Source organism: Falco cherrug, chromosome 7 (assembly GCF_023634085.1).
Source record: "Falco cherrug isolate bFalChe1 chromosome 7, bFalChe1.pri, whole genome shotgun sequence".
NCBI lineage: Eukaryota > Metazoa > Chordata > Aves > Falconiformes > Falconidae > Falco > Falco cherrug.
Window position 1 is genome coordinate 51,912,895 of NC_073703.1, and position 26,750 is coordinate 51,939,644.

The window sequence follows — 26,750 nt, forward strand, 5'->3', positions numbered from 1 at the left end:
CATTATTTTCCCTTCTTTCTGATATATTTGCTCAGCTCCAGTAGAAAGTGACATGCTGTTTAATTACACACACACACTTTTTAATTAAGACATTTTGATCCTGTTTCTCGGACTGTCCTCTCGGTAGCTGGCTGTTGGCACAGACAGTGGCTGGGTTCCACCCCAGAAGCGCTCATGGCCTGTGAAGCACGCCCAACACCTACCATCTGGCAAGCTCTTGGATGGCAAAGCAATCACGGGATCTGAACAGACAGAAGGAAACTTCCCGTAAGCTGGCAAAGGGACATTTCTTCTCTGCTTAATCCCTTAGCTCCTCTCTGGGCAGGCACAAAATGCTGACTTCGTCTTCTGAATTTGGAAGAATATAGAGGTAAAACTCAACTCCAGCATTTTGCAGCCAGAACAACTAGTATAAGCCTCGCTCAGCTCTGCAGTTCTCTTCTCTGTACCCCAATTAATCTTCGGTCCAGTAACTTTCCAGCAAAGCTTCACTATGCATGTCTATCTCCTCTCAAGGACCCTGCCTTCTGACTAATGCAGAGCGCTAAATTAGTTCTTCGATCACAGATGGTTCCCCCCTTAACTCAGGCTGTGCAGACTGCACTGACGAATGCTAACTTTTAACAGGCTGTAAATCAGCCTGTTTTCCTTCCACAATTCCTCAAACACACAATCCTAGACCAAATGATGGCAAAGACTGTTTCTGGCATACTCCAAACTACAGGCCCTTCCTGCCTGTTCTGTCCCAGTTTAAGAAACCATTTGCAAGCTCCTGCAAGCCCTCAGAGGCTGGCTCTATGTGGCTGCTCCACCTTGAGATCCAGGAATAGCATTTTTCCATTCAAGCTGCCCCTGACAGAAACACATCTGGTTTAAGCAGAGGGGCAAGAGTTGTGCAAAGTGGCCACCAGACCTAGCAGATTTCCCAGCAACTTTCTGGGTCATCATATGGAGGGAAAAGTGGAAGGGTTGCTGGCAGACTGGACAGCTATTTTCCTCACCGAAGAACCACTGGCTGGCAGCACCGCATATTAGGTTATCACAGGCATCGCAAGCCTGTTGAGGAGGGAAAGACAGACAGAACTATGCATCTCAGACAGATTTGATCCTAAGCTGGAAAGAACTCAGATTCAGGTTTGTCCTTATGAATATCCCAGCTGAATCCTCCCACATAAATCTTATTTATTTAGACTATCTAGTGCCCAAGAGGCATATAACACTGCTGATTTATCTGTGCCCTGTGCTTCCTTCAAGCAACACTATTTCTATGTTTGGATAGAACCAGCCACACACAAACACACAAAAATAATAAAAAACCAACCCAAAAGCAAAACAATGACAAAAATGCAGAAGCCTTAGCATTTGTTTCCCTCAGCATCCCAAACTCTATAGGATTTGTATTAGGTTTTATTTTCAAAATAATGACAGGTGTTCAGTTTGCCTAACAGAAGGCACACTCCCCTGGAATGATAACCCACTTCCTTTTAGTCCTTATGCTGATGGATACCCAAGCAGGATTTGGAACATCTGAGACAAGTTCATTTGTAATGAAGTCCAACCCTTCCTCATCAATCCAGACCAGAAAAACCTTTCCAACAAAGCTTTTGTTGAAACAGAAACATTTCCATTGAAAAGTTTTGGTTTCATCTGACTGGCAGTTTACAACTGAAACTACATCATCAAAAAGGTTCCCAACTAGCTCTTGGCTTGGACCCACAGTGACCTCAACCCTAGCAGATGTTTGGAAGCCATGGTACAGACAAAGAAACAGAGAGCGACGCATGGACTAGTTCATTGACTGCATGTACCTATGATCAGGATAAGGGAAAGTTGGAGGAGGGGTAAGCTACCGCTTATTTCTTAATTTAGAAGTTCTTGTGAGTAGAAAGCAGAGCAAACGTAATCTACCACATCACAAATTCATGACTTCTTAAAAAAGATCCACCACAAACTTGCTTACTGCACCTCTAGAGTATTCTCCCTCAGTTCTTTCCTACAGTTAGTACCTGCTCCCTGCGCTGCCCCTTCTGCTGCTTTTTAGCCCTTACCATCCTTTAGCCCCCCTTGGTCCTCCTTCCACATAACTTATCCATTTATCTTTGATCCTCAAGGCCTATCAGGCCTTTGGTAGGTATGTAGAGCTGTATGATGAAACAAGGTCAAAGCCCCTTTTTGCTCACAATCTTGTCCATGGAAGAAACTGTAAAAGGTCAAGGCTGTGTTCTCAGTAGATCGTTGCCCAATCAGGCACTCACAAGAATGTCTCACTGCTTTCTTTCTCCTTCACACAGGCTCAAAGATTCACGTTTTCTTCCTTCTCTCCTTTTTTCCCCCCCTCTTCCATAAACTATGTTTTGAATAGTCAGTTGGCCAAGGCAGCAGATTCTGGAGAGTCTTATTCCAGGCCAAATAGCAATAAAACTCATTTGGCATGTTCATCTTATTGGGAAGGTAATAAAATTAAGGAACAGGGTTGCTATTTTGGTAAGTCATTCCTCAGTAAGGTTCTGATGACTAAGAAAAAAACTTCCATTGAGCAAGGGAAGCTGAATGCTTCTCACAGCTGAACGAGTAATGCAACAGGCTTGTTATGATAACTGAGATGTTTGTAAAGCACCAAGAAAAGGCAACTTCCCAACAGTCAAATGTACTGACCCCTTTCCTCTTCATGCTAAACTTGAGGAAAGAACTAAGGAAAGGTTAAGCCTGGAGAAAGAAAGCTACTCACCCTTCCCAACTGGCATGATGGTTATAACAAGAGCTGCCCGCACAGCCAAAACACCTGCACAGGAAATTAGCCCCCTGGAATGTCCCTCTTTGCCTTCTCCTGCCAAGCAAGTCTGCCCACAGTCAAGAATGACTGATAATTATTGAATTTGGGTTGAACAGTTTCAATTCATAAAATTTCCAAAAATATCAGTTTGGTTGAGGTCCCAACAGAAGATGAGGTGAAGATGAAAGAGGAAGAAAAAGAAGGAAGGTGGGTTGGTTGCTCAGGCACTAAACAAAGCAAAATACATTCTTCATATGCCCTACTTCTCCCCCAGTTTTAAAGTGTAATTTAACTCTGAAGAAGGGCAACAGTACAGCCCTGCACTGTCTTTCTGAGTTGTGCCTTCTGCATCATCCACTTTCCTTCACGCTGGATATAGCAATGAAAATAAATATTATTTCTGTTAGTCAACAGGGTCTCTAGAGAAGGACTGGGTTTGTGCTGGCTCATATATCATCCAGCCTACATGACTGAGACAACAGAATATTGTTCGCAGTGTATTACTCAGAAGGGACCTGAACTACAGTTTCCAAGAACTTCTACAGTACAAGCAGAGTTCTGGGCAAGGCTCATCTTTTTGCTCTGTTTCTGTATAGTGCTTAGCACAAAGGTCCATGATAGGGGATGTAAGACAGCGCCATAACAAACTACATTTGCATGGCAGAGTATTAATCCCACTCATTTTCTCAGACAAACTGTGGCCCTTTTGAATCACCTGGGAGAAACAGATTCCCGAGTTTGCTGTAACTAAACTCCCTGTCAGTCTTTTATTCTCATGCATCAGGGAAGGAAAGGTACTCACCTCCTTCCTTGCTGACTCCCAAGCACCCTTTCAGCTCCTGAAGCGAGATCGACTTGTCCTTGTTGAGGTCACAGTAGTCAGTGAAACGTCGGGCACATTTCTTGGGCTTGGCTTTCTTCTTTACGTAACGCTTGAAAGGCTTCAGCTCCCGCTTGTTAATGTCATTGCTGCTGTTGTTGTCCAGCTGGCTGAAGTACCAGTGTACCACTCGCTCCTCCAGTGTGTGGCTGGGGTCTGGCTCAGAGAACCTGGAACAGAGGAAGCACAGGCCCCCAACAAGTGGGTGCTCTCATCAACACTGTCAGGAACTTTCTGAGAAGCCAGAGCTCCTGACCGAGTCAAAACCATGCCATGCCATATTTAAAGCAGGTAAAATACACAGGTCTAACAATCTCTTCCTTTTAGCTAGTCTCTTTTGAGAGAGATGAACTTCTTCTAAAAATGTCCTTTACCATTAACAAGTGGTGCCAAGAGATTGCTGGGGACTGATACCCTCAGTAGCTCTGGTTCTCCTCACACCAGTTGCTGAAACTCTGCCCAGTCCCAGAAGGATCCCCTTCAGAGGGCAAGAGGCAATCTCCATGGTCCTTTTGACCCTTGGACTCCCATTCAAGTTACTAGCAGGAGAGCTGTGAGTGTCAGCTGCCATGGTAACTTCTGATAGCAACATCTAGACTTCAGAAAGGGAACAAATTCATTTAATGCAAGACACATTTGTTATTTGAAAATGTCCTTGGCAAGATGCAACGTTCTTGCTGTATCTATTTTTACGATCTGAACTCCTGTGCTGTATTTTCATCATATTTAATGCTTTTTCACAGGGATGATATACACACAAGAATTCCACAGCAGACAAGCACTGCAATTCCATTAAAAGCAATACTACAGAACTGGCAACTTCAGTTTGTTCCATTTCTTACTCATTGTGATATTTGAACTTTGACGATATTTGGCTCACATATTCTTTCTGTGGACAACAACAAACAGTATCAGAGAGGAGGAGAAGAGGAGGAGGAGGAAAAGCAACAGCTGAAGATCCATGAACAGAGAATGCTGCCATTCAAATGCCAAGTCATCACTGAACAGGCACTGTTATGTCACACCATTTAAACGGTGTCTGGTGCTCTGCAGCAGCGGTAAAGGGGTTATTCCTCAGCAATACTGAGAACCAAGGAGGAAATTCCTTCTAAAGAAGAATTGTTTAAAAATTGCACTTAGTTAGTTCGTCTTTTCTTCATGTGATGAGTGTGCCAACAGAGAAAGCTGAAATGATGCTGAAATGAGGCTGAGACTTGAGCCTTTTTCCTCCCAAGAATAAAGCGTTTCAGTGCATGGAGATTAGTGGATAGGTAGTCAGACATGCTACACTGGCACTGGCTGCTCTGACTTATTCCAGCAGACATCTCCAGCTGCCTACATTTCTTCCCCAGCAAGGAGAGAGAGACAGTTGCATGCTGCAAGCAGCCCAATTCTGGTGTGAGTTTGGGGCATTCTAGCTGATGAGGAAATATAAGCCCAGGTACCTTATAAAATGCACTTTAAGACTCACCAACCTTGTTTCAGAAACTTGTAGGATATATAGTTAAATCGTCACTGAAAATTTCTTTGTTGGGAACTACAGAAAATTCTTTTGACCTTCTGATAGAACCAGTTTTGCCTCTAAAATGAAGCTACAGAGCCTGAAAAATAAAGCCCCCACCCTATCGCCATGGTAATTTACATTACTAGTGAAGGAGTCTGAAACATGCCGAAAGCAAGCACTGGAGCTTAGGTGGAGAACAGAGATCCCCATTAACCTTCTCTCATAGCTTTAACACACAATGTATACAAAGGATACAATTTAGAAAGGTAGTTCCTATCCAGAGGCATCTGGATCCTCACAGCAAGTAAACACACATGGTAGGGAGATGCAAATAAACTGCACAACATTTTTCCCAAGGTCTTACTTGAAACTAGCTCCATCATTTAGTTCTTAGTTGGGAAGCAGCCTGGTGTTCAGTCACAGCATCTGGTCAATGTACAGTGGGATAAACGTTGTTGGGGAGAAAGAAGAGGTTAGGAGTAAGTCTGGCTTAGTTTTGGGAGCCAAAACACAAGGCAAGCCCCTGGAGCCACCTATGGACAAGCAGAAATTGCAGGAAGCTAAAGGAGTGCCCAGACTTTTTACAGCCTTGAAATTATGCAAAGACCAGGATGACATGAGAGAATAAAAACACATCCTGTGGCTTGTTTTTATGGCATTTACGAACACAGCCATTGGCCTCTCTCCCTTTCGGAAATGATCTGGCTGTAATTGGAAGAGTAGCATGTTTCCAAGAGCCACAGGGAAGTTCTGTATTAGAAGGGACAATATTCTGCTTTTGCTGAGATAAAGCAATAAAACCTGAGCTTTTGCATGTGAGATTCCCCTTGTCCACACCTTGGCCTGCCCTTTGTTTCCTAAAGGCCCACAACTGGAGAGGCAGAAACGGAGAAAATAGCAGAGCATCTCAGAACCAACAGCAGAAAGACAACAGGAAAACAAGCTTCTCTCTACCTGCTGAAGAGGCACTCAGAAAGCAGGAGTTAAAAGTGCCATTTTACAGAGGCACACCGAGAAGGAGCTCTCATGAGTTACCAAGAGAGGCAATATAGCTCTTTCCAGCAATTCCATAAAGAAAATCAGGGAAATCCACAGGCTAATACAAATACATTGACTCATGAGGTGGTGATACATCAATCTTTGCCATTCCAAACATGCTGAGAGCTCATGCTGAGAACTGCAGCATGCTAATGGAGCTAAAGGGAATTAGGTTAACTGCTGTGATTGTCGGAGGAGTGAAGATACAGCCATTCCTTAGTTTCTACCACTTCCTGGTGGCTGGCTTAGCAGGATTGCAGTTTCTGAGTTAGCTGCCTGCCCTTTCTGATGATCATCAAGCATCCCAGTGCAGGAAGGATCCACATCATCTCAGTGCAGCCATCTCTCCCTGACTCATAAAATTACATGATGCAGAGAAGAAGGCTGAGGTTACCATACTGTATCCAACTACCTTGACTCTGACGGCTGCCCATGCAAGACACTTATGCACTGTCCATGAAACATGAACTGATGCAACTTCACAGCACTGCTAAGCCACCTAGCTTTGACGATGTGCCATGACAGCAACCATACCTGCTGCGTCAGCTGCAATAAATCTGGGGGCCCTAACTGTCCTGCAAGCACAGACTTTGCAGAGGTATTTCCCTCTATTACCTCTCCATTGCTGTTGCAAGAGAAACAAATCAGCCCTCAGATGCAAACGTCATTTGTTGGGCTGCCTCTGTACTCATTCAGACTATAAAGGAATCGGAAAAAACAAAGGAGAACAAAGCTGCCCTCTACATTTTGCTCTAACACCAGTCACACAAAAATCCACTGAATTCCATTCTCTCACTGAAGTGCTATAGCAGTTTTGTAAGGCTGAGTAAAGACAGACATTACCAAAATGCAGACAGCCTGCTCAGTCTTCTGGTGTTGACTACATTACAGCTGTACTTACTTTTCTTCCTAATTGTTCCTCTTCAGCACTCTATGGCAAAACAATCAGTCCTAAAGAATGATTGCTGGGGAAGCAAAGAGCTCTGTGCAAGCTGATTTTCCAAATCTAACCTGCTATGCTGGATTGCTTCCATATATAAACCAGCAAGTTCAGCACCATTATGCAGCATAAACCCACCCACAGTCCAACACTGAAGAGAAGCATGGTCTGTCATTAACAGCCTGGGACAGGGAACCTGCTTTCTCAGCTTCCTTATGAATTTGTTGGCATCAAGTATATAGTCTTCTCTAAGTAGGCTTTTGCTCCTCCTCCTATATAATGTGCATCAGCTCCCTCACAAGAGGAAAAGAATTATTTTTAGGTGGCTTCTGCTTGGAGATATGTGGGTTAAGGTACTGTTACTTTCAACAATACTATTTTCCAGTCAAGATGCACTTCCACAGAACACCTTCACATCATCTGGTGCAACTGGGGTACAAGCAGAAAGCAAATAGGCTATGAAAAATCATAGAAATGCACTTTTGCAGCTGCACTGAATTCTGGAGCACAGAGAGAAAAATATGCCAAAATATCAATAGACAGCTTGAATATGCACTCTGCATGCAGTCTGTAATGCTCTCCAGCCCTTGAGGCCCCTTGCAAGAAAGGAGGCGTTAACTCAGTGGGAAGAAGCAGGGAAGAAGGGGAGGTATATAGGGTAAAGTATACAAAAGCAGCAAAATGTCAGACATTACTCACATACAGAACCATGTACAGTGTGCAATCACATTACGGTCCATAGAACTCTGCTGTCAAAGTGTAATATGCCTCACTAAATTTTACTAAGTGAACTGAAGTCCCTTCCTACCAAAGCTGATCCTTTGCTCCCTGAACAGTTGCATTCCACTGCACAGGCTGCATGGACCCACAGTACTGTTCCAGTGACAGAAAATCCTAATACAAAATACTGCTTTGACAGAAAGCAAGACTGCAATCTCTGAAGTACCCAGCAGGTGACCACCTGTTTGAAGACCTGTGGAAAACTCATTCTTTTGTAATACAAACATTATGCAGTAACAATAGCAGCTAAGGCAGAAGCATGGGAGCAAGACCAGCCTAACATCACCTAACTGGACTGCAAACAGAGACTATAAAGCAGAGGGAGCTATTCCAGGATAAAAGCACACCGATGGACAAGAAGCTGCTAGCAGAAGCAACAGTGTAGAAAAAAAAAAATGAGTCCAGCTTCCACCTCTAACACACAAGGTATGTTTGTGGTCAGGATGTCTACAGGAGTTAAAGTTGTAAGTTTCTATGACTTGAAAAATATTTTGCAACGATGTATATACCTTGCTTGGTGCTGTTGACGAATGAATGGATGAGAGCAAAGCTGAAGAAATGACAGGACTGGCCCTGTGACAGTCAACACCCATGACAGCATTGATGATGTCCACCAAGGTGGCTACAGGGAGTGGTGGAAAGCAACGAGTTTAACAAACTGAGGTAAAATTCACAATTGTTCTTGCTCTGCTTCCACTTCTTACTTTCCTTTCGCTGTTATTTGCAGTTGTCTATTTTAAAGGCTGTAATGGTGGAACATGGCTTGAATCAAAGAGGATTAATCTAACGGAATTGCAAAAGGATCCTGTATTTGTTTTATTATTCTCCCTTTCCTGCAGCCAAAGAATCAAGAAGTCAGCAGAAAACCTAAGCTGTGCTCAGACTAAACCAAAGGGTACTACAGACTCCAAATTCATTACAGGGAATGCATAATTCCTCTACAGTTGAAACTTAGGTTCCCATTACAGATCCAGTTTCTTCTTCTCCTCTGGATAAGTTGCATATGAAACAGTATTCTGAACACAACTTTTCTGAAGATTGTGGGATAAATAATTTAGAAGGTTTAAAAATCACCTCACTTCACTCCTCCTTGACTGTTCAAAAATCCTCCTCTTACATGAACTCTCCCGTATGGTTAATTAGGCTAGAATTTCCATAGGAGCACAAAGAGAAGTTGGTATCCAACTTCAATTGAAATGCAACAGGAGTTGGGCATAAACTTCCCTGAACTGTTTGGAAGTGTCAATCTTTATTAAAACATGGCTTGGCTTCAGAACACCCTGGAGATGTGCTGAGCTGTGCTTGCCTGCTTCAAACTGCTCAACTAGAGCATGAAAGGGAACCTCGGGGGCAATCTTCTGAAGTACTTTTTAGGGCTATTACATGGGGAATAATTGGCAACTTAAAATGAAGGACACAGCTGCTGTGTTACATGATAAGGGTGGCTGTTGTAAGCTGCCCTTTTAACCCTAAATTCCATCGGGCAGTAATACTTTTGCCGATAACATTACAAGCCATAGTGCACACATTTTGGAAACTAAAATTCATTTTGGAATTGGCAGGGACCAAAGAGATTTTCTTGGATCAGGGAAACACAGGCCAGGATCCCCTTTGGTCTATTTTGGTTTAGGCCCTGTGTGATATGAATATGTCCAAATTAGAAAGTGGACTAAAAAGCACTAAAGTGAAGTCTAAAATTTAAAAAGTGCTGCTCCTATTATACAGGATTTATACATGAACATTCTCAACTTTTTTCAAAAAGGATACCAAACACTGGTTTAATAAAGCAATTTCCTACAAGCTCTCTCTTAATTACTTTGAAAACATACAGTAACAAGATGTGCCTTGGAGTTATTACATAAACTTAAAATTAAGAATGAATTTTACCAGAGATTTTCTGTTTCAAAAGTCTAAATGAAGTCTACTTGGTTATTTTGCTGTAATATAAACCAGGGCCACGAGGAAGGGAAGTTCTCATCTCATTTACATTATTGTAAAGCAAGAGTAACTCAATTAAAGTCAATAGCTTTGAACTTGCTTAAACGAGACAAGACCTATAAGGGATTACAAGGTTGTTTTAAGCATGCCCAATAAAAAAAGAAAAGTCTTATCAGGTTTTACTTACATGGCCTGCAGCAATCCAAGTTGTACAGCCTCACTTTGCTGCTACTAGATTGTTTCTGTGTGTGCCAAGTATAAAGTGTGCAATTTAGCATAGCTCTATGTAGTATTTTAAATGCAGATCTTTATCATTTCTCCTCATGCTCCTTCCCCCCCCCGCAAAAAAAAAAAAAAAAAAAAAAAAGCTAATCTTGACATCAATTGCAAAGCCACAGATAGTTTTGCAGCATAAATAGGTAAAATCTTGAAAATGAAGACACACAGCAAATGCAAAAAGTTTTCACTTGCATATCCAGATTCAGACTGAAGGCAGCAGGGTAATCTAATCTGATTTCCTATATACCATACTGACAGAATGTGAATCAAATTACTCTTAGGACCGTAACTCAGGTTTGACTAAAGCAAGCCTTTCTGAAAGGCATCAGGCCTAAGATGAAAGCCTTAGAGGGAGGGAATCTGCCACCTCCCTCATGACTTCATTCTGCCTTAGAATTACCCTTGCTTTAAAGAAATTTTGATCACTAGTTTGTTTATATTCAGCTAATCATGTTCTTCCCTGCTACACTAAAGAGCCTGCAGAGCTTTTGTCCCTGTGGAGATACTCAGATTAGACAAAATCATCTTTCAACCTTTTTTTTTTTTGGTTCTTTTAATACCGTAAGGAAGGCTGAGCTCCTTAAGACTCCCATTGTTAGGCTTTTTCAGTCCTCGGCACCTTAGAAAGGCTCTTCTCTGTGTTTGGTCCTGTATTTTAATATTTATAATAAAGGACATTGTATGCCAGTACCATCTCTCTGCTGCCATGGAGAAACAAGCATACATCCCCCCCCTTCCCTAGAACTCCTGCTTGCTGCTTCTCCTGTCGATTAAAATACATGAGACAATATACGGGGCCAAGTGACATGGCTTGCTGTTTGCCTGGCCTGCCCCCTGCAACAGGCATAAGCTTTGCTGGTGGTATGTTAACGATTTACCTTGGATCGTTGGATGCATTTGTTTAAATTCTAAAAAAGGCCAGGGAGGATGAAATACTGAACACTGTAAAGAACAGGAAGAGGCTACAGAGGGAACCATTGCGTATTTAAATAGAGAATCCCTTCTGCCATCGTTATGGCAAAGATGGAGAAGAGCCTGCAGTAAGTGAAGCTTGTCTCCCAAATAAGAAAACTGACATTAAGACATTAAAACTGACATGACTGACATTAAGAAAAATCAGATAGCCAGATCTCTAGCTTTCCTATTCAATCTGACCTTCTCAGCAAACCTGGGCCAGGGAGATACAAGGATAAGCACTGTCATAAATCCAGTATTTTGTTAGTTGTTGAGGCTGGAAATCAATTAGCCCTATGATTAACCCTGTAGGTAAAATATTCCTTTGTCTTGGAAAAGAGCTTTCATTTTCAGTGCCAAAGTCAAGTTAGGTCACCCAGACAGTTTCAGATATTCCTGAAGAGAGGACTGAGGACATTCCTCCCCTTGAGAAACTTGGAAAGCAGGACTCATTGCAGAGACAGCTGCCCTGCAAACTCTTACGAAATGAAAGCTGTACTGATTACATTTTTATGTAAGTACCAGAAACTCCTTAAAATGCCTTCTTTTTTTTCCCCCCCAAAAATAAATGGTCCCATCATGGCATGGTGGGATGGAAAAGCTTGATGCCTGGTTTTGGGGGTATGTGCTTAGTCTAGCTGATGCACATGGAAGTTTATGCCAGAGCAGTTTCCTGAATTTAATCGTGGCTCTGGGCAGACAGAGTATTTGGGTGGTAGCAGTCTTTCACCTTACAAAGGACAGCCTGCTAAAAGATTTCTTTTTCCCCTTGCAACTGGGCTGCCGACACTGGAGCTGAAAATAAATCATCATGACGACTGTGTGAAGAGCTGGCCAGTGAAAACTTCTACTAGAAAGGCATCTATTGAAAGCTGAGAAATACACAAAGCTTGGGGAACATTAGGAAGCAAGCCTGCTGGTTTATAGAAGTGCAGTGGGGGCATACATCTCTGGTCTCTACAACATTGGTTTATATTAAGCTTTATTTTAAGAGTGATGATTACATTGGCTGGGTTTCAGTCCCAGTGCCAAAGATGCCAAATAAATATCAAATACTCTTCAGGGCTTCCTGCCACCCCTACCCATTGCATTCGAACCATGCAAATTAGATAGAATTGACATTGGAATGCTTATGGCTGGGAGAGAACGATGTATTTCCCATCCTTGGGGCGTTTTTCATCCTGTTTATATGAATACAGACATGCTAGGCATATACTGCTAATTTGATGGGTTACAGAATATTCAGCGTGCAGGCACTCAGCCGCTGGCCTGATTTGTCAGATCCAAATGTAAAGTTAAAACCATATGGGTTCACAAGCAATCCATACTGAAACCAAGGGGCACAGAGGTGCCACCCAGAAAGTTTTTTGCCATGAGTAGTTAAAGATGGCACTGCTTTCTTCTACGTTTTGAAAGAGGAAAGCAGGAGATCAGCATTACTCTCATATTGGAGCAATACCTATGGAAGTAACACATGCACAGAGGCACCTCCTTCATCTCTGCACCTCTATGAACATGAGCACATTAGTCATTGTGGCACCCCTGTGTGCTAAACTAGCGCTGACTCCTTTTATAGTCGGGGGAATCCAGAACCATAGAAGCCTCGACTAGCAAAGGCAATACAGCGCTTCTTCTAAACCCATCACAGTCTGTTCTCAATGGCCTGTCCTGCCTGTCCAGCATTGCAGCTGTAGTGCTAAAGGGGATTTGCTGTTATCAAGCAGAAGGGGGAGACAAGACCTCAGCTTTGCTCCAGTCCCCCAGAAACACAAACTTCTGCCCACCTCTTCCAACAGTCCTGACCTGCTGCTCTTTCCAAGAGGGATGAACAGGCAGCTGGTCAGAGGGGAGGGCCGTGAAAAACTGCTCCTCTCCTCCTCGGCAGGCTGGCTGCAGCCCCACAGCAAAACCACAGCGCTAGTACTGCCAAGAATTCGGGTTTGCATTCTTCACTCCCTGTGGTAGCCACTAGGCCACACGGTCTCCTTCAATCCATTTGCATTTTATTAGGTCTTTTAATGCACCAGGGGACAAAAGAACAAGCCACTTCCTCCCACTGAGCTCTCATTTCACACTTCAAATGGGCTATACTAACCTTTATGGCGCAGCAGCTGCCAGGGAGGAGGGGCAGGAGGGAGGCAAGGCTAGGATGACAGGACAGAGCAGCTTCTGAAGATGCAGCTTCAGCTCCTCTTCCAGCAACCCAGAGGAACCCAAATCAGCCCAGAGCAACGCTTTTCCCTGCTGCCCCACCACAGGAGCACTCCAGCTCTGCAGCCACCTTGGCAGCATTCAGCCTGAGTGCTTTCTGGACTCACCTCCCAGCCCCAGTAGGTGCTGCTGAGTTAATAGCCTGTACCATGTCTGTAGTCAGAGCATCAAGTAAGCTGGTAATAAATTCAGCTTTCTTCCCTTCTGGGCAGCCTGCAGAAAGAAAAGACCAGGTTTAGTGCAAGTACACATAGGATTGGTCTGCCACCCCAGTTCAGCAAGGATCAGCCAGAACCTCCTTTGTTTGTTACATGGCAGCCATCATCACAGTCCCTAAGGAAAGGCAGAAGAATCCCTCAGTAGGCTTCTCTGTGTGGCAGTTTGTCCTGCAGCTTTTGTCCAGGCACAAACAGGATCACCAACAATATCTGGCAGGAATACCGTGTGGTTAGCTTTATGACCTCTCCCAGTTCTCCATCAGCATAACCACAGGGATGTGCTGGAAGTGCCCTGTAGACAGGAGTTCCCATGGTGACACTTGCAGAGAAGTTTACAAAACAGCTCATTACCTCCTGGGTCATCTTCCTCTGCAAATGTGGCTATTCTGAGGTCCTAACTGACAGTTTAAAGCTTCCCAAAGCATGGGTCAAAGCGAGGACTGCTGCTTGCACTCTCCTCTTCAGGCACGGAGAGCATTGCCTGCCAGCAGCTACCACAATAATTCAGTTCTTTGCATGATCACACTGCACGGGAAATACGTCAGTCTAAGTCAACCCGTGGTAATCACCCTCAGTCACTGCTGCCTTAAGCAGGCCAAAGCGGGCTGAGGATGAGCTTGGTAACCATTTCCATTACTTAGTGCTGAGGCTGTCTAGTTTGCCACCATCATAACCACAGACTGACAGAGCCTCCTGTCCTTAACGGTGCCAGCCTGTTATGACACAGCTGAGACGAAATTCTCCATCTCCTCACCATTATGAGGTAATCTATGCTGTTTCCTTGCTTCTTAAAGGAGAAAAATCATGCTTCATTTACTACCATATTAATCCTGTAGGCTCTAGCGTACCACAGAATGAGCATACTTAACTTCAACCCATCATCTCACATCCTATTGTCTTCTCTTGACGTGATAGAGAAGCCATCACTACATCCCTCACGTCTTCTCTTGCCCCAAACCACCATGTACAACCAATTAATCAGCTGATTAAGGCAGCAGACATCAGAAAGCCTCCCCCAGGAGCATATAGCAGTGTCAACACTTCCTGCTTTTCTCAGACAACCAGGGAAGCACGTGTAGCCCAAACAGAGCACCAGAAACTTACTGTAATCCCTTGATGGCTGAAAGAAGCTTGCAAATTGATCTGACAAAACTCCCTCCTTTGGAGTACTACAGGCTCTGTTCTCTGCAATAGCTAACCAAGAGTCCCTTGCCTGTCTCCATATTATGTGCATTACACACACGCACACCCCTCAGCACTCGTTTGGCACATGGTCCAGAAAATGTCAGCATTGTAACGGGTAAGCTGCTATGGCAGCCAGAGTAGACCACTCACTTAAAGGAGCTTTTTGTTGCAGTAATGAGAAGGTTGAAAAACCATTTGCTAGAAGTCATGTCCCTGGGGCCTCAGCATCTCACCGTCTGCAGGAATTAGCAGCTTGCCATTTGCTATGTGCAAGCAACACTTTCCTTCCTTCTTTCTTTCTTCTGGCCACAGCCATGACACAGTTTGTGAAGAGGGTATGTGTAGGTGTGCAAGGATCTGGACTTATGTCTCCCCCACCTCAGCCTCTGCCAGGGTCTCTTCACACCAGCCAAGAAGCATACTGCCTTCAGCACAGAATGGGCAAACCTCTAGAAGAGGAATAACATATGGGGTCCCCCTTACAGAACTGAGTGCAAATGATCAGTCTCAAGTTAAAGCAGGGTTTTTTTCTTAAAATTCAGTTGTGCTAAGAAGAGCAGAAAAAATAAAATCCTCTCTCACCCCCTGCAGTTCTGGCTCACCAGTGAATTTCTGCATACAAGAGTAGCTAATCAGACTAACCTCAAGTCTGCACCAAAAGATCATGCAGCACAGCACCTACCATGGCAGGTAAACCAGGATAAAGTCTCTCCATAGACAAGGATATCTTCAGTGACAGGAACCATTATGCTAGCCAATGCAGCCAAGCACAGAGATGAAAGTTTACTCAGGCACACAAATGTGGCTTGAGCTGAGAGGGGAACTCTCCTGGATTATGATGCTAGGAGCAGGCCACTATGCTACAGAGCATCATGTGTCCTATTCTGCATCAAGCAGTTCTCATCCCCTTGTCCAGCTGCAGTGCAGAAGGGAAAGGAGAAGGGAAACAAAACCATTCTATCATCCTGAGATCAGAAAGAGAGTCTCAAAGAAAAAACCCAAGAGCAAAGGGTTTTCACAGAGGAGTTCTGCAGAGGCAAGCATGAAGTACAGGGAGAGGCAGTAAAGGAAGAGGAGAAGGGGATGGAAAGAAAGGAAGTAAGATTATTCTATTTTAGCGTGATTTCCTACAGAAATGAGCCTTAATGCAATCATTTAGCTGGTTTCCCTCCCTCTACCCCCCAAAGTAATACTTGAACCAATTGGCCAATTTCATTCAAATGTGAAAGGGAGGCAGATAGGAAATTTCTATGTGACTTGTGAAAATAAGGAGCTACGCAGAGTAGAGCTCTGCTGAGGGCAGAGTTGCTAAGCAGAAAGCTACGGGGCCCAACATCAGAAGCTGGCAGGAGGAGAGTTATGAGACACAGAAGGCAAACCTGGAACAAATCTCATTTATTTTGCTAACCTGCTCAGGGACAATTCACTTTATGCTAGCCCTAGAAAGGGCCAGGAGAAAATGGAGTAGATCCAGAGCTACCAGCTCTTTCTACAGACTTCTCCATCTCTACCACTCCCTCAAGGTAGAGACGGACCCACTGTAGCTTCTGTTTTCCAGCAGTCAGCCCCTACCCAGGAGAGCAATGGTTGACCTCTAAAGTGAAGGCCCCTCACTCTGCTCTTTAGAAAGGCAGCGGGAAGGAAAAAACAGCTCCCAGGCAGGTAGGATAGCATTTTTAACAGCTGCACAGACACCTATGCCCAGCATATCTTCCTGGCAGAAGCAAAGTAGGCAAACAGTAAATTATGGCTTTTCACTCTGTTAAGAAGGGAAAGCAGAATATAAACCAAGCAGCAATGGGAGATAAAGCAGGTCCCAGGCAGAAAATGAGGGATAAAGTCCAGCTGAGGAGCCAGCATTAGTTAAGGGACCTTAGTTCATCAGGAACGCCACTCTGCCTGGTCCATGCAGTGTCAAGGAGCCATCTGGTGCACTTGACAATTACAGCTGTGTCTTCTTTCACTGCTCGGGGAGCACCAAGCTGCTCAAAAGCCCTACTAAATGGAAAGGATCCTGTCCTGGCCAGGCTTTGAAGAACTTTTAACGCTGAGCCCATTCTTCCCCCAGGGAACCTACAGGCATCCAGGTTTCTTTCCTGAAAATTCTGATCCCAGACATGTTTCCAAAGGGCAAACAGGCAATAAACTGGCCCCCAGGACACTCCCAGCCTTTTCCAGTTCACTGCTGAAACTGGAGGTGATCCAAAATAACACAGAATAAAACCCACGATAAAACATGCACGGTGAGGGAAATCCCCCATCTCCTCAACAATATTCTCGGCCTCTTAAGAGTCCCAAGTTGAGACAAGGGAAGAAGGCAGAGACAGGATCTTGTTCCTCTCTGACCTGGAAGTTCTCTGTCCTTGAATGGATCATCAATCTCTGTGCTCTTCGATCTGGCATCGCTTTCACACACTGGGGTCTCATAGCTGAAAAAGGAGAACAGCAGATGCTAAACTATGTGATACAGCTTTAGTGTCATCAGGTGGTTGCTAAAGGGTCATGTCTTATCTGCTTACTGCAGGGGAAACCAATAAACCTGCAGAGGAAATATTATTCTCAAGCATCTATCTGCTTATGGACAGTCAGCAACAGAAGTGGAGGGAGATAGAAGAGCGTACTCTGAAGTCTAGTACTAGCTACCAGCCCAAACCCACAAACAGCACAAGGCTCTCTTCCAGCTCTTGTGGGCACATGCTGAGCATTTTTTCAAAGCTGTCCATGCTCTGCAGAACCACTGTATCTAGCAGAGTTTAGGTCCCAACTCCTACTGGCCTGTTTTTAGAACCTACAATTTGTTTCCAAACCCCAAGTGAGAAAAGATTCCCCAGGTAGTTTTAAGTTACAGAGGAACTTAAAGAAAAATCTATCACTGGCTTAAAATCTAACACCACACATCCAAACAGTCTTCTATGTCCATACTGGTCAGGATCCAAGTGGCTACAGCATGGTAGTATAAAGCAGAGGATAATGCAACAAAGCTACTTGTCTTTTCACTGCTTATGCCCCTGATCTGTATTCCTGAAACAAAGCCCTGGTTCCTGCTGCCACCCAAAAGCTGCAAGCCAGAGAAAAACCAGGTTATTTTGCATGAATACTTAACACAGGGGAAAGTAAGGGCAGTAGTCACTAGGCATCAACCCCTACATAGAGGGACCTGCGTAGTAACATACAATAGGGAACATCACATAAGGCATTGCTAGCTCAAAGGAAGGCAGTACAGAGCTGACTGCTCTAGAAGTAAGAACTTATCTGATACAGCAACAGAATTTTTTTATATCTCATCTTCTCCAGGCAGGTATCTCACCAGGCCTACAGCTCTTACCGAGTGGAAGTACCAGGCAGGGGGCGTCCTGTGTCCACCAGGACACACCAGCAGTACCCAGTCGATTGGTGGCATTGCACTGGTTTGTAGAGCCCTCCAGGAGCGCACTCGGGGATGACGATGCCTTCACGGGGGTTCTGCCTGGCCTCCTCCAGGGCGCTCTGCCTTTCCTGGTCACAGGAGTGAACTTTCTCTGGAAGATGGGAAGGAGGTTGGAAAGGGTGGAGAAAAAGAAGTCAAATCAAGATCACCTTCCTCAGCTCAGCAGGATATGGGTATCCTTCACATGAGGAGAACTTTGTGTCTGTTTCCTTTTCAGCAAACACCAGCACGTCTACATCCCTAGGGACTCAGGGACTTCCAGGTTGAGAGCTTCCTCCTACAATGGATTATAGACATTGACTGCCAAGTGCCCAGCAAGCCAGGAGCAGCAGGAAAAACTGTTCCCATTCATCTGGGTTTTGGAACAGAACTATCAGATAACAATAATTCACTATTACTGCAGCCATGGGGTAAGCATTTCCCAGATCATGTTTTCCCATACTGAGAGACCCTAAATTATGACTTGTATTTTCCAGTTAAACAAAGGAGGCAAACACCCTGCCCTGTCCCACCGTCTCTTTCTCCAGACAGCAAGGCACTCCTCCCTCTCAATAGCATCTCTCTGACACGATCACAAGAGGAGCAGAAGGTTATGTTTTAACACCCTTATGCAGTGCAGACAGCACCTTGCACACACCTGCAGGCAACAGAATGAGATATTCCATTCTACCCTCACTGCCTTCACTTCTCTAGCACACTCTGTTGTCCTCACCTGGAAAACAGAGGGCACCCAACAGTGCTCCCCACTGCAGGGTAGGTAGGACCCTGTCCCTTAATAGCTTATTACACAGAAAAGGTTATTTCTCAAGATGTCATCAACCAGAGAACAGTGTACACAGGTGGCACACACCAAAGAACAGAAAGAAGCCCAGAAGTGGCTTCTGCAGCCAGCCTGGCACCTTTGGCCCTAACACTGCCTCTTCAACCACTGCCTGCAGATGGGTGCTGACCCGCTGCCTCTTACATGGACCAGCCATTAAAGGGGGAAGAGATGCACAGAGTACCCACAGGACATTAAGATGTATTTGGCTCAACAGTTCTCTATTACAAGTCTCCAAACATTCTGACCCTTTGAGGAGTAGGAAAATTATTTCAATTTTGGAAACTACTGAAGGTATTACATAGAAAAAAACCAAACCTGTGCATGTAGGACAGAAAGCAGTCAAGGCAGCTCAGCACAGGACTTAAAACATGTCTAAGTGTAGGGTAAAAAAAGACAACAATATAACTCCTAAATTTTATCCTTGGGAGAGTGACAAAAAACAGAAGCAGAAACAGTTGTTCTCTCCTTGCCTAGGTTTCCTTTCCTTTGCAGTTTACTGTGGTTTTTCTTTTCTTTTTATAAATAAGCCACAACATCTGAAATTCCTTGCCATGGCCAAGAATCCCCTCAAGCTTTCAATACATAAAATGCTTTAGCACTGACAGGCAATGACACCACAGGTTCATCCCAAACCTGCAGATGTTTGCACAGTCAGCCAGCAGACACAGCATGACCACAGCATCCTGCCCTCAGGACAGGCTCAGCACACAACTAACACACGCTCACTGTTTCTGTGTATTTTGCCTGCCTGCCTGCCTGTACCCCATCAGTTACATCTTACATTTTGGTGATAAATTCTGCTACAGAGAGTAATTTTTGTTCCGTGTTTGGGGAACAGAAGGGGTGCTGATTGACAGCTAGAATTCCTCAGCTTGGTAGCAGCAGGTACAGCACAAAAAAAACTCCAGTAGGTCTGCACAGTGTCACCCAAGTACAGCATGCTTTGGGTACCAGAAGCACTTTTACTGGTTTCTAATTGAACTGTAGCAGCTAAAGAGCCCCATAGCCCCATAATGGTCTGTCTCTCTTCAGCATTTCAGATTGCTGTTGAGGTTGGGAATATGAATGGCACCTGAATTTGCCACACACAAACCCACACAGCCAACACACAGAATAAAAACTTTTAAGTGTCGGCAAGTCTGACTCAAGCAGGGAGAAACTTGATCAGGAAGGAGCAGGAGGGGATAAAGTCAACAAAAACTGAAAGGGAGCTCAAGCCTCAGCTGATATTTAAGCTGACTTCACTTTGCTGACAGATTTCACATTTAAAAAAACGGCCCTGTGACCGTTCCCAAGCTGTATGTGGACAGAGAAGTCATTGAGCCAGGGGCCTGCAGGCTCCTTAACAAACCACTTACATCATGAGGGGCCCCCAGTTAACCGCCATCTGCTGACAGCAATTCACACCTTGGCCCTCAGGTGAGGAGGATCCTTCATGCAGCTTGGGGAAGCAAGAACAGGGGCAGAATTCCCTACCATCATTGTATATAATAAGCAAAAGAAAAAACCCCTTCTGCTGAAGACAACTACATTCCAGGAATTTTTCTATCTAAACCCCCAAAGCTTCCTGAGTGCCAAGATCTCTCAAGTCCTTTGAGTCTTGCAAAACTAGCACTAAAAATTACTCTGAAAAAAATGAAGTGGTATTTTTTTTGTGTGTCAGAACAAAAAAATATGTGACTTTATTGAAATCAAGAAGGAGAAAAAGAATAAACGTATTTCAATGACTTAATATCTTATTTTACATACATCTGCAGTTAGGTATGCAATTACACAGAATAAACGTACATACTTACACATTTGTACTGTGCTATAAAAAATGGCAAAACATACTTTGCACATATTAACAGAAATTTGTGAGACTCGAATAGTTACAGCATTTACTACCAGAATACAGAACTAATTGGTAGTCACTCCTGTTTGAAGGGTGTTTAATGGCTGAGTGAAACCAATCTTACAGGTTTTGTTCCGTTGATATCAAACAGATGCAATGATGCAAAATCTGCTATTGACACCGGTATTTAGTGGCCCACCATTAGCAACGACAGCAGTACAACTGAAAGAGCAGGGAGATCAGATTTTTCTCATTTCTAGCATACATCTAGAAGTAGCCACTATGAAAGTCTCATCTATCCCATTACATCCTGAAGAACATAAAACAGACATACTGGGGCAAACCAAAGGCCCAACTTGTCTGGGTCACCTCCAGCTGTGGCCAGAAGCAGCAGCTTAGAGAACAGAGGAACGAGAAGCATGTACTTCTTTCCCCCATGTATTTCATGTCTCAACCAGTTGCGGATCAGAAATTTGTGGACACAAACATGAAGTCTGCATTTAGCGAGTAGCAATGTTTTTTCTCTTCCATCAGTTTGCCATGTCTCCCCTCATAAACTTTTATTGATTACAACATCCTGCAGCTACTTCTGTGGCTTGACTACGTGTTGCATGTGGAACAAAGCACATCTTTTGGTTTAATCTAAACCTGGCTCCAACTAGTTTTGTTTGCTGACCCTAGTTGTTCTGGAGGATGAAACAGTGAACAGTTAGCCATCTCCCTCCCTGCCTCTCACAGCTTTACAGACTCCTGCTTTGTCTCTCCTACATGCTGAAGAGTCTCACCTGCCCCAGTTCTTTCTCTGAACCCTTTCTGGATCCACCATACATACCTTCCCTGAGCTAGAGGGGATCAGAACAGCAAACACATTGAAACTAAGGGGAGGCTCTCACACCTGCCTTGTGGAAAGTTCCTTCAGCAACATCTGGCTACTAAGCAGAGCATATTGACTAGCACTAGCCCCCAGAAAGGCTCTCCCCTCCAGGCTACCACTCTAACAGCACTTAATTCCCTTAAAAAAATAAATGTGAATGTTAACAGTTGGGGTGTATTTCAACAGCCAGAAAAATCAGCTGGGAAATTCATACCATCGGCTCCCCTAGTACCGGACTTGGCATGAACTGCATACACTGTCACCCTGAAAGATGGTCTCATGGGTAATGAAGGGACCATCAAATGCTATCCCAGCTCCAGGACACTGAAGTCAGCCTGTTCCAGTCAGACTGCTTACTGGAAACTTTGCTGTTGTTGCCAAGGCCAGGTTTATGGAGGATAGTGAAATCCTATAGCCAAGCTAGAAGGTTTAATGCCAGCTATGAAATTAAGCTGTCATCTAAGAAAGAAGCATATATTTATTATATGTGCAAGGTACTTAAAAGCATATTCCCTGTTTGAGTTAATGGGGGTTGCAGGCACAGAAAGATAAAGAAAAAAATCTTCCTTCTTTCCCTGTATTAAACATTTAGAGAGAGAAGAACATTTAAGGCACCAAGTCAGTGGGACACAAACAGCCCTCCTAGGACCAACCATAATATTACACCCTTTTTTCCTCTCTTAAAGGCACTGTCACATTCCCCTGTTTTCTGCCATCTCTGTTTTGACTTAAGACAACCATCAGCAAAGAAGCTGAGTAAAACTTGTTAATTCACTGTTGCTGGGGAGTGAAACCTTCGGGAGACAGCAAATCTAGATTACAGCAAATCCAATGACAGGAAAAAAAAAAAAAAAAAACGACAGGGAATGCATACACACACAAAGGAGGGAATCACTGGCAGAAATATCCATTTTACCTTAACTGCTCAGCTCTAAAATGCTGTTCGTTCTTTCTTACTCTTGACTGCTTCTACCACTCCTTAAAACATTTTTAGAAGTAGTGTCTCTGAAGCCATGAGCTATTGCAGGAAAACAAGGCTTGGACATCTGCAGTTGTACATTATTTACGCAGCAATTTTCCCCTAGTAATGGCCTTCGGAGAAATACATGGTCAGATTCATAAAAAGGTCTCTCATCCCTGGTCCCTTATGTACACACATTCAAACATACATCTAGTGCTTGCACAATAAAAATAAAAGTGATGGATGAGGTAAGGTACTCATCCAACTGTCTAATAAATTAGATGGTTATTAAAGAGATGGGGTGTTTGTTTACCTTACAAAGCTGAGAAGAGAGGGTATCTAGCAGCATCTAACCAAAGGCTTGTGCTTAACCGTTCTCATGCTCAGCTTGCAGAGCTAGATGCAGCCAGCGTGCTGCTCTGGGGACAAGGCAGCCTCCCCCAGCTGCCTCCTGACACGTAACAACTCTTACTGCTAACTTGAGCCGAAGGACCAAGCATCAATCACCAGGGCTGCAAGGATGCTGTAGATGATTAGGGTGGGACTTAAGAAGATCTGCCATCCAACCACATTAGATAGGGTTTTTTTTAGTATTGCTCTTCTGCATCCAATTTTTTTCTTATTAAAGGAAGGGAGAGACTGTGACCAAAACCAACCACCTTGGAAAGATCTCTACACCCCGGAGAGACCTCCCTCTGCTTCTGCCAGCCCCAATGAACCTATGTGAATAGCCTAACTCCAGAGCTACAGGCTATGCAAGACAGGCCAGATTTTCTTCTCTTTTCTGCTCTCATTTCTTTTGACCAGAAATTCTATCTGGACTGGGGAAACTTTTCCCTTGGAGTTCCCACAAAAAGCTTCAGTTTTAATGAACAAACATTCATCAGAAGGGTAGGAAAAAGTCTTTTACTGAAGAATTCTTGACCAATCCCTATTGTTAGTGCTGCAACAGGGACCTGACTTCAAAATACCATTTCAAAAAAACCAAACACATGCCTCTCCCAATTTTTTTTTTTGTTCAACTCCCAGCTTTCCCCTCTGTAAGGAACCAACGCAGCACCAAATGAAAGGCAACAGTATGGACATTTAGTGCCAAGTTCCTACAGACATCCTGTGCCAACCCAAAAGTGAGGGCTGTGTCTTTGTGCCTCAGTCTTCCTCTCAGTGAAACTATTTGCTTGTCTCCCAAGGAAGCTTAATTCAAGAACAGGGTTGATTTCTCATTTTTATTTAGCCTGTCTCTACACTGCTCTGGCAGAGAAGAGGAGCCTTGAACTGGTTATTTTATCATAGCATGTACACTGGTTTAGAGTTGCTTTTATGTTGCACAAGGGAGCTCTAATGTGAACAGGACTCAGGTCTACTCTGGGAGAACAGGTGTCTCACCCCAGTATGGAGCTTACAAAAGCTGTGGGCAGAAAGTGCAACCTCATTCCACAGAGAAAGTTCAGCACAGGTCTATTAGCAGCCCAAATCTGCATCCCTTCCACCTCAGAGTGGAAAAAGAATTTGAAAAGCCTTGGGTACGCACATGCACAAGGGCTGGCAGGACTAGCAAAGCAATGTGGTGAATAGGCACTAACTGCCTATCCCCCGAGCAGAGATGTGGGTGGAATGAGGGAAACAACCCCTTCTGTGTTTACTAGGAGCACAATAACAGCTGAGCAAATACGGCTCATGGGGATAGCATAAATCTCTCCGCACCTCTGTTAGTCATCAGTGCTGCTACCCGCTCCACCCTGTTGTGTCTGGGACCGTGGTCTTTCCATGGTATTCTGGCTAATGTAAAGGTAAAGAGAAAAACAAACCTTGCAGGTGCTCCCACACTGTACCAGTTGAGCAGTCCTTGCTTTACCTTGGTACTCACTCAATTTCATTTCTCAAGGCATAGGCTACAAAGGAAGCAGAGGTTACTACACGTTCCAGTGCTGAACAAGTACAATGCAAAGATTTAACAGGTGGCTTACAATTTTAAAAAATGCATTGTTCCAAGTGGCTCATTAAACTTCAGCTATCCAGGAACTCATCCTTCCCCTGCCATTTTCCTTCTGCTCAAAGCAATAGAGCTGCACTGTACTCCCACCGGTGTTACGTGCTAAGAAGCCTATTCAGTATCCACCCTCTAGCTTGGAATAAGGAGGAATGGCTGAAGGAAGCACTGTCCCAGGGATTACAGTGAACTTGCCAAAGGCCTTTTTGATGGACAACTTGTGCTCACTTTGCAGAACCTGTAGACATTGGGTGCTACCCAGCAAGGAAAGAAGTCTGCTCCACAGGGTTTCCAAACCACAGAGGAATAAAGCTCCATGCCTGGGCATCTTGAAACCCACCAGTTGAAAGTTACCTGTACCTGCAATTCTAACACAGCTGCCCTTCAGGCAGCTTTTGGACTCTTTCTACCACCACATCTCTCAAGGAGTCAGTCACACAGTCCCAGCCCTCCTAGAGCTGTAGCCAGACTAGCTATAAGGATAGCAGAAAGAGAACAATACTTCTTTTATGGCTACAGTACGTCATTCTGAAGAAAAAAATGCAAATATTTCCCTGCTTGTACACAACACATTAACAGAGCTCTGATTAAATTCTGGTTCATTAGAGTATAAGTCATGTCATTTTTATAAGAAAATGAGGAAAATATAGACTACGTACAGTATGAGATAGTTGCCTAACACTGCAGGTTAAGAAAAACACGCTCCAAGAGGAGATGTCTCAAAAGTTCTCTGTGAAACAGATCTTCAGTATTGAAAGTGATCGTAAGACTTGTGTCTTGTACCAAATTAAATGACCAGTTTGGCTAGTGGAACATAGCATGCAATTTACAGACTGAAATTCAGGAAAGAATTCAAAGTCATCTTGACAAATGGTTTTAAATCAGCATGATCACAACTTACAAGTACAAACCATAACAACCAGCAAGGAGAAATCCAGTGCATGGAGAGGAAATTACTGGCGAGACAGCAAGACTTGGAAAAAAATGGTCAGGAGCTTAGGTAGACCACGAAAAGTCTGCAACTTCATGACATTCAACAAAAAAAATCAAAACAGGTAAATCTAGCTGTGGGACATAGTGACAGGGGCCTCACACAAGAAACACACACTAAGGGCTGGTGAGCCTTTAAATGAGCCCTGTGTCCAGCTCTAGGCACCACACTTTGACGGAGAGGTGGACCATTTGGCAAAAGTGCAGGAGAGCGCAAAGGGAACAGGCAGAGGTCTAGGAAACTTGATCTATGAGAAAAGGCTGAAAAAATTCCATTTGTTTAGTCTAGGGATGACATTCAGTCTTCTGAGACATAAAAGCTGTTATACAAAAAAAAAAAAGGATGGTCATACATCTTTTTTTTTTCTTCACCATGGGTAGTTCAAGTAGCAGTCAGTTTACTTGGAGAAAGGAGATTTAGGTTTGATACAAAAAACTCCTGGTGATTAACTGTTCATTCATTGGAAGAGGCAGTGGGATCCCTGTCGCTGCATTTATAACAGGTTACATGCATCAGAGCTGCTGTAAACTGGATATGACCCTGAGTTAAGTTGGGGAGGAAAAAACCCCTATGTGATCTCTTCAGGTCTTTTCCACTCGCCTCACACAGACTGAGAAGCTCCAGCAGATCCTAGATGACTAAGGCAACCTCTTTGCAAACACAGTCTAAAATCCTGAAGATATTTCATCTCGTTTAAGTTTCCAGATTTTGAGGTCTGATTTTCCTAAGGCTTCCATATTCTATATGACAGCTGTAGCTGTGCAGTACCATTACAATGACAGTTTGCACAATCTGAGCAGAGAAAGTTTGGCACCAAAACGTAGCCCTCTTTACATCAGTTCTTCACATCAGGACAGCTCCTCAGCAGTAGAACAGCTTTCAACATTAGATGCTATCTTTGTGATTTTGAGTGGAACTTTCACAGAGTCTGCATTTTTTCTTCTCCAACTCCTCTTTTCCATTTCACATAGTTTCTAAGCACTGCTAGCTCGTGGCATATCTAGCTCTGAGATAAGCCACCTGTCTCTGAACACATTCATTCATTTTCCCTGTACTCCTTTCTCACTGCACTCTTTCCACACTGAGGAATGCTATTCAATAAAATGAGAAGCCATAGGTGTTTCCACTGGAGCCTTAAAATTATTGGGAA

General features: G+C 43.9%; 1 protein-coding gene across 5 annotated transcripts in view; it reads right to left on the minus strand.

The window, feature by feature from the left end:
• SMOC1 (SPARC related modular calcium binding 1) overlaps positions 1-26,750 on the minus strand; it is a 134,459-nt gene that overhangs the window by 7,927 nt on the left and 99,782 nt on the right. For all 5 annotated transcript variants that reach the window (XM_055716778.1, XM_055716780.1, XM_055716779.1 and 2 more), the window contains exons 8-11: positions 18,026-18,218; positions 17,047-17,129; positions 13,405-13,510; positions 3,576-3,823 (exon numbers count right to left, since the gene is read on the minus strand). In XM_055716778.1, coding sequence (XP_055572753.1) covers positions 3,576-3,823; positions 13,405-13,510; positions 17,047-17,129; positions 18,026-18,218 — 630 coding nt within the window. The remainder of the gene's footprint in view (positions 1-3,575; positions 3,824-13,404; positions 13,511-17,046; positions 17,130-18,025; positions 18,219-26,750) is intronic.